Source organism: Gymnoscopelus braueri (genome assembly GCF_963280865.1).
Source record: "Gymnoscopelus braueri genome assembly, chromosome: 1".
Classification (NCBI taxonomy): Eukaryota; Metazoa; Chordata; class Actinopteri; order Myctophiformes; family Myctophidae; genus Gymnoscopelus; species Gymnoscopelus braueri.
The window spans coordinates 57,398,071-57,411,419 of NC_137603.1; the positions used below are offsets into that span (position 1 = coordinate 57,398,071).

General features: G+C 42.3%; 1 protein-coding gene across 3 annotated transcripts in view; it reads right to left on the minus strand.

The window, feature by feature from the left end:
• The window catches only part of LOC308082877 (transcription initiation factor TFIID subunit 4), a 166,499-nt gene that overhangs the window by 104,247 nt on the left and 48,903 nt on the right, over window positions 1-13,349 (minus strand). For all 3 annotated transcript variants that reach the window (XM_080424944.1, XM_080424945.1, XM_080424943.1), the window contains exon 9: window positions 4,765-4,934. In XM_080424944.1, the coding sequence (XP_080281070.1) occupies window positions 4,765-4,934 (170 nt within the window). The remainder of the gene's footprint in view (window positions 1-4,764; window positions 4,935-13,349) is intronic.

Genomic DNA, 13,349 nt, shown 5'->3' on the forward strand with positions numbered 1-13,349 from the left:
TATGAGGCGGATTTGAACCTGTGACACGGCGAGCACATGGCATATGGCCAGGACCGGGACAGACCCATTTATCATCCACTCTCAGCCATCTGGACCCGTGTTTTATTTTTGACTAAAGTTAGCCTCATCCAACTGCCCCTGTGTGAGGCAAGTCAACTCACTGCACCGCACAACAGTCTCATCGGAGTTGTCTGTGCGCGCGTGCGTGTGTGTGTGTGTGTGTGTGTGTGTGTGTGTGTGTGTGTGAGCGTGCGAACATCCGTGCTTTTATGCGAGTGTTTGTGTGATGCGCCTGTATCTGTGTTTGTGTACAGCCGTGTGTCTACAGGTATGTGTATGTTTGCATGTCCATACATGTGCGTGCGTGTGTATGTGTGCTTGTGGGTGTGCGTGCGTGTGCGTGTGCGTGTGCGTGTGCGTGTGCGTGTGCGTGTACGTGTGTGTGTGTGTGTGTGCGTGTGTGTGTGTGTGTGTGTGTGTGTGTGTGTGTGTGTGTGTGTCTCAGTAGAGTTAGCCCTTTGAGGTAGCGGTGGACTATCATTTACTTTGAGGGGCTATTCTAGAGAGCCCCAGCTGTGCGTGTGTGCTGGTCCCCGCTGGTCAGGGGGGACTCTGTCTGTTTGTCGTTCCTACAAATGAAACTGCCCCCCTCAGCTCAAGGACAAGCCTGAAGAATTATGGGTATATAGAGGGAGGGGCTGGGGGGGAGGGGGGGGGGGGGCAGTGAGGATGGGAAGAGGAGGGGAGAGAGAGGGGAGGAAAATAGACAGAGACCAGCAGAGAGATAAAACAGGGGGAAGAGAGGCAAAGAAAGATGAGGAATTCAGGGTTAGTGATGAATAAAAGACTGCAGTGGTGGTGATGGGGGAAAGTAAGGTGATGAAATAAAGAGAGAGAGAGAGAGAGAGAGAGAGAGAGAGAGAGAGAGAGAGAGAGAGAGAGAGAGAGAGATGGGGGGACATAGAGATAGAGACAGGCAAACATTGTACAGATAGAACTGTCCTTTTCTTTAACCTAATGCATGATGAGCCTAAAGGCCACATCATCTAACTCTGGTGTCCACCGACACCTACCTACCAGCGGGGGCAGCAGAGGGCAGAGGTCAAAGGGGGGGGGGCAGCAGGACGGACCGAACTTCACTGCCACTGACATAAAAAACGTAATTTTTCCCGATTACCAATACTGCCACTGACATAAAATCGTAATTTAAAAAAAATGTTTTTTTCTCACAGAACCCAAGATATCGTAAATCGAAGATTTGCTGCTCCATTCACTTCTTGGTTAACGTATTACTTAAAAATCCTGTATCTTGGCTCCTGTGTACTTTTTTTTTGTTACTATGTGTTTTTGGCCGAGACATGCTATTTTCAAAGGCGTATAACAAGCGAACGGGGAGGTCGCAATGACATTTTTCTTTTTTTTCACGGAAGCACAGTGAAACCCTCTGTGATTAGCAACCATCAGGGGATCGATCATACTGGAGATAAATATTCTGCGACTACTTCAAAAGGTAAGAACATCGAAAAATCGCTGGCAGTGAGTGGGTGCACGCAGCCAGAAATAAGTCTGGCAGTGAAAGAGTTAATGCATGTTTTGTAACAATATCCAAAATCTATAAAGTAACTAGTAACTAAAGTTTTCAAATAAATGTAGTGGAGTAGAAGTAAAGTATAAAATATGTCAAAATTGTATGTAAGTACAGTACTTGAGTGTATGTACTTAGTTACACCACTGTGCGTGTGTGTGCGTGTGTGTGTGTGCGTGTGTGTGTGCGTGAGTGCGTGCGTGCGTGTAGGGTAACAGAGGTGGAGCAGCCCAGGACAGTGTGTGAGGCTGATTGAGAACGGAGCTGGCAGGCTGGGGAGAGCCTCCCTGGGACCGCTGTCAGCTGGGAGTGTGGCTCCAACCAATCACTGACACAACAGAGCTACGCTGCTGCCACTATAGCCCAGCAGGGGGCGACCCAGCCTCCTGCTCTGCATCATGCTGTGTGACCTCTTCGCCCCCGGGGGGGAAGTAGTTTCCCGTTTTAACGGGATGGGGAGATCTGAGGCAACTGGATAACAAAGCTCACCAAGGTGCAGCGCAACGGTCTTTACACTACGCACCAGTGGTGTGAAGTAAGAAGAGTACATTTACTCAAGTGCCGTACTTGCGTGGAGTGCCATAAACGGTTATAACCTTTTAAGCCAATTTATGTTTGTCATTTATGTTTTTCATATATTTTTTCCACACGGGGCGTCCTAACGCAACTTTGGGATCATCCACGGAGTCTCTACAATGGAAAGGACGGATGTGGATCCATGCCAAAAAAAACTACCTCTCGTCCATTATAACTCCTTGAGAAAAAGCTTCATATCTCCATTTCTTTTTAACGTGGTGGAAACGAGCCGTTTTCGATGGGCGATCACTCTGCAATGGCGGATCGCGTTAGAAATATTATTGTTCCAGGCGATAGTCGGGACCCTCCACTGTAGTGCACGGACCCTTTGTTTACATCCGCGTCCTCGTCGAAGCTTCTACAGCACGCAACATATCAGCGTAAATGGTAAGAATGCCAGCACTAGATGTACCCTGTTTTAATAAAACTCTGGCACTTAATGTGTTAAGTACAACTTTGACGTATTTTTTACTTTACTTGAGTATTTGCAGTTTTCAGTACTTTCACTTCTACTCCACTACATCTTAGAGACAAATATCGTACTTTTACTCCATTACAATTATTTGACAACTTTAGTTACTAGTTACTTTGTAGATTTACATTATTATTACAAAACATACATTAACCACTTCAGCCCTACAGTATATACATTTCGGCCAATTGAAAATAGGCGATATACAAGCTCACAATGCGTTGCGATGCGATGCATTGTGAGCTTGTAGATCTGCCATTTTCAAAAGATTTTAATACATTTTGTACATTTGAAAACTTGTGAAATGGGACATTCTGCATAATGAGAACTTTCTACTTTTGGTACTTTATGTACATTTTGATGCCAATACTTTTGCACTTTTACTGAAGTAAATTCTGATTTCCGGACTTTTACTTGTAACAGAGTATTTCTACATTGCAGTATTGATACTTTTACTTAAGTAAGAAATGTGAGTACTTTTCCCCACCACAGCCAGTATGTATGTTTTGTACGACGAAGTATAAAGATTATCAATGCTTGGAGATTATTCGACCAATCAAGATAATTCTCCATAGAATAATCACTAAGAAAATAACCGATAGTTGCAGCTCTACTTGAGGTCTTGGCAAGGGGGTCAATGTGCTAGCGATAAGCACCTCGACTACACGGAGCAGTTAAGTTTATCCTCTCACTGCCAGCAGTAAGGAGGCTAATAAAGACATTATCACACGAGAGGCCCCCCCATGTGGGCCAGGCAAGAGAGACCCGCTTGACTCTATTGATTATAGCAGCAACACAACGCCGTTACGGCGACTGACTGTTAGCCGGTTCCCATCGAGAAGACAAAATAGAACCGAAAAAATCTCATAGGCTAGACTCATCCTCCAAAACGGTTTATTTTAGATCACAGGACAATCTGACATGCAACCTTCAAACGACAAGGCCCATAAAGTATTTATGTGGCTGCCTGGGGTCCAAGCGAGTTCAGACAGCCACTGAAGAATTCATTAACCCCTTAAGACCGGGAACGCATCTGTGTATTTTTTTATTTATTTGAGCAAAAAAAAAAGCATTATTTTACACTTTGGGCTATTCAAAAATAGCAGATCTACAAGCTCGTAGCCGAGCTTGTAGGTCTGCTATTTTTTAAGAATTGTGAAAATGTGTGCACATCTTTTAATATATATGTTCTTTTAAAGCAAACATTTTTAACTCAAATCCTTGTTTCTGGGGGGGGGGTACCTGGAACAACGTATTTTGAGATGGGGGGTCTGTGCCCAAATGCATATCATTTTGGGTGGTCCTTGACATGGAAAAAGTTGAAGAACCACTGATAACGCAACATTACGTTTATCAGAAAGAAAAAAAATTATTTTCGAAAACATTCGTAGAATCGGCCTCAGGTCTTAATGGGTTAAAAGAGGTGAAGAACAGTGTATCAAAAAGGAGAAAAAAATAGGAAAAAACGGAGGCCAAACAAGGGAAAAGTCTTGGCCTAACTGAAGGAGGGGGTAAAAAAAAGAACGCAGTCTTTACTCATGGCACGACGTAAAGGCAACAACGGTGTGATATTGTACAAAAGACGTCGACTTCATCACACTCTCAGGGTGGTCTGGTAATAACATTGTTCTTAAGGGAGGTCCTTTCTAAACCACTTAAACACAATAGACTTTGTTGGCCGGGGACCCTCAGGGCTCTATACTTGGTCCACTCCTTTTTTTCCCCTCCTCAACACCCAAATCTCTTCGTAAGGAAAATAGCAACAAGCTCACAACAACGTATCTTCCCCGAAGTGAGCAATGCACACAGTAGACATTTCAACACCTAAACAGATGTTCCTGACAGCGCCATATCGTCTTCTCCGTCTGGTGGAAAAACCTCATACTGTATGTCCAAAATTGGTATACTTTTCAGGATTGCTGCTTTTTTCTTATTTAAAGTGTATTATGTTTATTTTATGTATTATTTTTGTCTTTTAACAGTGTCCGAAATTAACAAATCAATCAATCAAATCAAGGGAGTTAATTTACAAAAAAAAACACAAAAAGTTGAAATATAGAAATAAGAGGTTTCTGCCCGAGAGCAACAATATGTTTTTTCTCCATGTATGATGAGGGTGCGTTTGTTTCACCTGTCTCCAGGATGCGCCGGTGGAGCAGGCCCGGGTGGAGGAAGGCCTCGTCTTTGCAGGAGCGGATGTGCGTTCCCACCAGCTCTGAGTTGGTGGCCAGGATGCGCGCGCTCTCCTCGTTCAGGTTCACCCCGGCCATGGACGCAACGTCATTGATGTCATCATCATCCCTGAAACAACAACAATAACAACAAGAGTCAAAGAAATACAAATTGAGAAATACAAAATTCGATGTTTGAGTTCTGGCCATTTTCGCCATTTTTTTTTTTTTGCACAAGCTAGGTAGTGTTGATTTTGACAGCAAATTTTGATTTCGTTTTAGTCAGTCTTTTGAATCAAATTCCATTTAGTTTTTGTCATATTTTAGTCATCTGAAATGTTTTACTGTTAGTTAGTTTTAGTCGACTAAATCTACAGTTGATTTAGTTGACTAAAATGTATGTTGGTGGTGCCTTGATGGCGTCGTAATGGCTGATATTACACTTGGTTGCATGCTGAAAATAGCCGATCTACTGTACAAGCTAACAACGCGTCGCAGTGCGACGCGTTGTGAGCTTGTAGATCTGCTATTTTCAGAGGGCGACACCCGAGCGCAACCAAACATAAAATGACTTGTCTTTTAGTTCTACTGGATCTCTTCTCCACTCGTCCCTCACTAACATTTTAGTCTAGTTGTTATCTGTTCACAAAATTGTCAATATATTTAGTCATAGTTTTAGTCACCATAGCTTTGTTTTTATTACGTTTTTATTCAGTGAAAAAGGGTAGTCGACGAACATTTTTCGTCATAGTTTTAGTCGACGAAATCAACACTGGGGCTAGGAAGGTCGGACGGCGACGAACAAGATACCTTAAGTAAAGTTAACTTTGAGCTGCAACCAACACATCCACTGCCATTTCCGTCGGCCTTACCGTTTGGCCGCTAAAGGCACAGTTGAAATTTCTTTGTTTGGGGTATTGGGTTTCGGTACAGGTCGGGTAGGGTGGGGTTCGGGCAGAATTTGAGAACTCTACTACCCTCTGGAATGAACTGCTATGTGAATACAGGATCAATTTGACCATCTAAAATCATGGGAATGTTACATTGTGCACTATTAGTTTGACAACTGAAAAGAAATACAGTAAGAGAAGTTGACAGATTATTTCATAACCCAAACTCAAAATGCAACAACATGCAAGCTTGTAGATTGGCAACAAAGTATATCAAGCCCTTAACAATCAATTAGTTGTTGTTTTTCTGCCTTTATTGTCACGGTCTGAGTCGAATGTAGGACCCAAGTGCAGGAGAGACAGATGCTGAACAGGTCGGTTTAAAGGGGTTATTAACTCAAAAAGTAGGTATACAAACAGGAACTGAAACCATGATCACACTACACGCAATAGTGATGGGCATATCGATACTTGTATCGATATATCGATCGGTTGTCTGAGTATCGCTTGGGTATCGATACTTTAAAAAAAATATCGATACTTTTTAATATACTTCCGTTTCCGGCCATTTCCGGTTCCGTTTCAGGTACTTCCGTTTCTGGTTTAACGGCATTTCCGGTTCCGTTTCCGGTTTGGTTATGTTTCCGGTTCCGGTATCGGTATCGATATCGGTATCGGAAAATCGGCCCCAAAAATATCGGTATCGTATCGAATTGAAGAAATGTGGTATCGGCACATCACTAACACGCAACATAAGATAATGAACAAGCAGCAAACACAGGGGTTAAATAGACAGGGACATAATAAGACACAGGTGAACTCAACAGACAATCAACACTGGGATAGGCTGGGGGACTAAGAGGACACAGGAGGAGAACATGACTAATCACACGGGAGGTGAGACAAGACAGGTAACAGTAACTAAGCAGAACAGGAAACAATACTACAAAATAAAGGAACGCAAAAGCAGGGCAACAACAACAAAGTAACAGAACACAATAGGAACGATACAACATAACAGTCCTAATAAGTCTACGACCTTATAAGGGCAGGAAGGTCTAAATAATAAAGTTAAAGTCCACGGCCCGAGGAGCGGACCGTGACATTTATTTGATGGAATACAGTAGACTGACAGGACATGGGGAGAGAAAGATGGGGAGTGACACGCAGCAAAGGTCGTCGGGAACGGTATTGGAACCCAAGACACACTGCATTAGCAGCCTGGGTGCCCGGACCGCTACGCCAGCCGTCCGGGCCCTTAACAATCATTATTTAATTTGAAACTTTTTCGCCTATTATAGTTCAAACATGTTTTTAAATTTGATGGACCTATGAAATAAATGTATTATTTAAAGGTAGGGTACGTCATTTTTGTTGGTTAAAATAAGTGTCAAATAGCTCTATATTCTTATAATAATCATTGCTATAGACTAGAGTGTTTGTTCAGTAACAGGAGTCTCCATGTCTCTCCAGCTCTTAATTGAATAGATAATGCATTTTCATGACAACATACAGATTAAGCAAGTGAAATTGGAAGTGATGACACAAAGAAATGAGCAGACAAAATTGGAACTGTAACACTATAAAAAAAAGCTGATAAATGGGTACTGTCTCCTGATTGGATGAAATTTTGCAACCCACCTGAAAATGTATTTCCTGTTTCTTAAAGAACTGGAGAGACATGGAGACTCATGTTACTGAACAAACGCTTTATAGCAATTATTACTATCAGAATATAGTAATCTTTTAACAAAAAACTTTTATTTTAACCAAAAAATATCACTTACCCTACCTTTAAACATATTTGTAATGTATAACACAAAGGTACAATAGATATATATTTTTAAAGGTAGGGTAAGTGATATCTTTTGGTAATTTTTTTGTTTTGTTAAAAAGGTTAAAGTACTATATTCTGATAGTAATCATTGCTACAGAGCTTTTGTTCGGTCACAGGGGTCTCTCCAGCTCTTTAGTAAACAGAACATTTTCAGGTATGTGACAAAATTTAAGCCAATCAGGAGAGAGCACTGAAAATGCTTTTTCTGTTTTATAAAGAGCTGGAGAGACATGGAGACTCCTTTTACTGAACAAACACTCTATAGCAATGAGTACTATCAGAATATAGAGCTATTTAACACTTATTTTAACCAAAGTAAATCACTTACCCTACCTTTAAAATATTTAAAAACATTTTCCCTTGGACCACTAGTAGTCAGTGGACCGCTGGTTGATAATCAGTGGTAATGATACAGTGCAGAGTATTGGTTCTCAAAGTGGCCAAATACATATCAATTTGGGGGTCCTTGGCACAAAAAACCACTGGTGCAGAGGGCAACCTGCAGGGTGTGTTTGTGCAGCGCGCGCGCGCGCACACACACACACACACACACACACACACACACACACACACACACACACACACACACACACACACACACACACACACACACACACACACACACACACACACACACACACACACACACACACACACACACACACACACACACACAGAGACTGAGGGCAGGGAGATGGAGGGGGTCTGGTCTGAGGCAGGCTGTTGGGTAAAGATGCTCCAGAGGGTTGGAGCATGGTGTTTGATGAATCAGGCTGTATACACTAATACCAACAAACTGTTTACAGACCACTACCCTTCACTTAGTAAACACAGATCTCTAACCGGACTTCACGCTTAGTTTCTCACCAAACCACGCTGGCTGCACATAATCAGTACGTACTGTATGATTCGAGGAGGACGCAATACATATTTGTAGATTCTATGTGTTGTCTTCTACCTGTATGTTGCTGTGTTGTTTACATGGTATTATTTTTATTTACACATTTCCTTTGTGTGACAAGAATTTCCAAATTTGTTACACACCTTAAAGGGATAGTTCACCCCCAAAAGGACTTTTTTCCTATCGATTACACACCCCATGGAGCCTTGAATTCATGGAGATTTTTGGTTTTTTGTCGCATTCCTAAGCCAATAATTTGATGTCAACTTTGAGTCTCCTACCGGAGACATTAGCATCTTTCCGCCGTTCATCAAATTATTGCCTTAGGAATGCCACAAAAACTAAACGATCTCCATGAATTCAAGGCTTCATGGGGTGTGTAATTGATAGAAAATAAGTACTTTTTTGGGTGAACTATCCCTTTAATATCACAGTCTCACCTCACATTTTGTTGGAACTTCCTATCCCAAAACCACCACCCACCTGGGGGACCCCGAAAGCCCTCATCGACCTAATCGAACACTGGATTAAACCAGTGCCATGCCAAAAGCAGAGCACAAAATGTTTTATGCAACACAATGACATGTCAGTATACATTAACCCATTAAGACCTGAGACCGATTCTACAAAATATATATATTTTTTTAAAACTATGTTGCTGTCAGTGGTTCTCAAACCAAAAGTATTTGGCCTCACACCCCCATATAAAAATGTTTTGTTCCAGGGACCACCAGAAGCAAAGATTTGAGTTACAAATGTTCGCTTTAAAAATATATATATTCAATGATTTGCACAAATGTTCACGATTTTAAAAAAAAATGCAGATCTACAAGCTCATAGCGCGGCACTCGGTGCCGCGCTATGAGCTTGTAGATCTGCTATTTTTGAATAGCCAAAGAAATCTAAAATGACACAGATACGTTCCCGGTCTAAATGGGTTAAGGCTGTCATTGTATTGCAAAACTAATTTTGTGCTTTCTTTCTTTCTTTCTTTCTTTCTTTCTTTCTTTCTTTCTTTCTTTCTGTCTGTCAGTCTGCTGGCTGCAGAAACAGACATGAGTGCAAATGTTTCGTTGGGTGGTCATGATGTCATGGCTAACATCATGAAAGGCTAACAAATATACAAAATAAGATGTTTAGATTTAGTTGACTGAACATCTACAAATATGTGGTTTGGACAGAAGTCTGCAGACCGGGAATGTGGGCGTACTATTCTAGACCGAATGAACTCAATTCAAGTACATAGAAATGAGACAAAACCTAAAATGTTAACGTTGTAAAATACTCAAGGTCAATCGGTATGTTTTTATTGTTATTTAATGGAGGCGTTTAGAGTGTAGGGCGATAAATATAGTTTAATGTCAATAGGAAATCTTGTGTGCTCCCTTTTCTTAATAACCTAAGACCTATTTTATACCTTGCCGTATGCACAACATGTGCACAACATCGATATTGTTGAAAATATGACAATAAGTTAAGTTTCACCTACAGATAAGAAAACTCTTCACAAAAAAAAAGTGGGACGTTTTTCCCACTATTCGAGCCTGATTAGCCTTAGATTGAATTGACAAGATTTCACACCTGGCACCATTTCACTCCATGAAAATGTTTGGATTTCCCACTGATTTGCACATGAATTACCAATGGCAGGCCCTTTGAAACTCTCAAATGTCGCATCTGTATATCGACATGCTCGAAACAGGGATGCCAGGTGTACTGTGGTTTTTATAAGTGTATATGGTCCTGTTGCTATAAGGGGTCCATGTACCATGTGGTGGAACGGCCCGGGTGTCACTCGAGGCATAGCGTTTTCAATATGTCTCTGCAACCCATGGCACTCAAACTAAAAAAAAAATTCCTGCCCATTTATCACGTCCCTGGCGGTCGGTCTGGAGCGACTCTGGGTCTGACCTGAATAAAGCCCGAGTGTTGACGTGTTCTGCTAACAGGGCCTGGGCCCAGAGCGAGCGAGCGGTGGAACCTCTGAGTATAGCGCTGACAAGAGAGAACAAAGAACCGCGGAACACACACAGCGTGGCCTCTCATCCCCTTACAGGCTCAAACTCCACAGTCATTTTGTGTTTATGCCACCGTCTTTTCCGACAGTGTGTTTGTGCCCTAACCCTCCCCCGTGTCTGTTTATGTGTTCCTGTGTATTGGTGTGTGTGTGTGTGTGTGTGTGTGTGTGTGTGTGTGTGTGTGTGTGTGTGTGTGTGTGTGTGTGTGTGTGTGTGTGTGTGTGTGTGTGTGTGTGTGTGTGTGTGTGCGGTGCTGGCATCTTGAGTTCTTTCAGGCACACCCACCACCATGCCAAGGCCTTACTTACTGCCAGTGGTGTAAAGTAACTAAGTACATTTACTCAAGTACTGTACTTAAGTACAATTTTGAGGTATTTTTTTACTTTCCTGGAGTATTTCTAATTTTCAGTACTTTTACTTCTACTCCACTACATCTCAGAGACAAATATTGTGCTTTTACTCCACTACAATTATTTGAAAACTGTAGTTACTAGTTACCTTGTAGATTTGGATCATTACTACAAAACATACATTAACCACTTCAGCCCTATTAAAATTTTGGCTATTTGAAAATAGCTGATCTACAAGCTCACAACGCGTCGAATCGCGACGCGTTGTGAGCTTGTAGATCGGCTATTTTCAAACGTTTTTTTTACACATTTTCTACATTGCAGTATTGATACTTTTACTCTGTTTTAATGCGAGTACTTTTTCCACCACTGCTTACTGCTGCTCGGCATAAGGCCACGGTAAGCCTATATGCAACTTGACACAGCGCGGCGGGAGGTTGACAAAGATGATTAGCGCGTCTCTGTGAACCGCGGTACCACCTCCACCACTCATCTCCTCTCTCCTCCAGCGCTAATGCTAATTATGCCACCTCAGAGTTAACCCATTAAGACCGGGAACGCATCCGTGTCATTTTAAGATGTCTTTGGCTATTCAAAAATAGCAGATATATACAAGCTCATGAGCCTGTAGATCTGCTATTTTTGAAAAAATAAATGGTGAAAATGTGTGCAAATCTTTGAATATGTACATACACATTTTTAACTCAAATTTTTGCTTCTGGGGGTCCCTGGAACAAAATATTTTGAGATGGGGGTCCGCAGACAAATACATATTCTTTTGGATGGTCCTTGACATGAAAAAGTTTGAGAACCACTGATATTATACGATTTTTTTTCAAAAAAAAAACCATAAAAAAAAAATAAAATAAATAAATCTTAAAAATGACACGGTCTTAATGGGTTAATCTACCCGACGACGCAACCACGGATATAGTTGGAGATTATGCTTGTCCCCTCCAACTCAACGCCGCATGGCGTGCACACCTGTCACTGTCGCTTCCTCATGGATAGCTTGACCCTGTGTGTATATCCAGCCAGACCCGTTCCAAAACATAACCAAACCTTTATAAACATCGTGCCTTTGAGAGTAACAAATACACGGCTGTTTGCACGATTTAGAGATACATACTGTGGCATTACGGGGGCGGAAAGGAAATGCACGCGTCTGTTTAGTTTAAAAGCGTGGAAACATTACTCCTCTTTATCAAATGTGATTCCTTTATGTGAATAAAAATGATCTCGTTTGAGCTCAATCTGGTTGAAAAAACATATATGTATGTTGTACTAACTAAACTGCATCTAAGAAGCTATGCTGTAATCAAAACATTTGATGACAGAAGTATATTGTAGTCCTTCCATTATCTGTTGACAGAAATGCGTTTATGTTTACGTACCGTATGCACACATACATACAGTAGCACAAGCGAATGTACGTACGGGAACGTGGTACAATTCCCACTCTGAATTATTCATTAATTTATGTTAGTTTTCTCAAAACATTAACAGAATTAACAGATTTTTTTTGTTAAATCTAGAAGGCATTTTACTGTGTTTATACCAACCAAGCCTTTGATATGGTATCTACTGTATGATGTATATCTATGAAGCGGCTGGTTATTTCATGCAAAATATCACGCCGATCAGTCCAGCGGTGCCCGAAATCAGCCGCTCACAGTCTCACAGACGCAAGGACAGGGCCGAAAGCATAATCCCCGACCACGGCTGTTCCCGGCCTGGCGAAGATATAGGTAATAGTACGGGTAATAATGAACAAGGAAATAGTATGTATGTAATAGTGTAGGTAATTGTATGACAGTGTTTTCCTTGTTCTTGGATGGTAAAGGCACTTTCAGAGCTTGTTTGGGAATCGCCACGGCTCCAAATCAAATGAAAATGCCAAAGACAGCTCTGACATTAAACGGAGGGAATGAGATATGAAAATGCAAAATATTCCAGACTATACCTCCACGCTAATAAAGCCGAGATGTAATTAGCCTTCCACTGCTGGTAGGAAAAAGAAGAGAGAGAAGCCTCCCAATGATTAGTTTGGGTTGGCTCGGGGCTATACGGCGCCCGGGGGGGGGGGGGGGGGCTGCACGAATACATATGCATGTCGTTTCCATATCAAGCTTGCATTCCGGCGAGGGCACACGCCATGGGTGGTGGTGGTGGTGGGTGGGGGGGGGGGATTGGGCTGTGCCATTTAGAACAGAGGCTGCGGGTGTGTGTGTGTGTGGATAGACGGATGGACAGAAGAGGGGGGGAGGGTTGCAGGGCGATCTATGCAACGCAAGAGGCTCAGATCCCACCACCCCCACCTCTCCTCTCCGTACCCCTTTTTCCTCGTTCCAGAACCCCCTGGAGAGAGGCCTGTATGTGCGCCCAGACGGGGGTCTCCTCACCCGATTGCCTGTGACTAACAGCCGGGCCATGTAGTCACACTGTTTCCCTTGCTGGGAGACAAGGACCACTGGAGGAGAGGGCTGCATGGCCCTCTGAAAGACATCATGAAGGCGGGCATAGGGCCTGCTCTGTGACTGGGGTGGCTC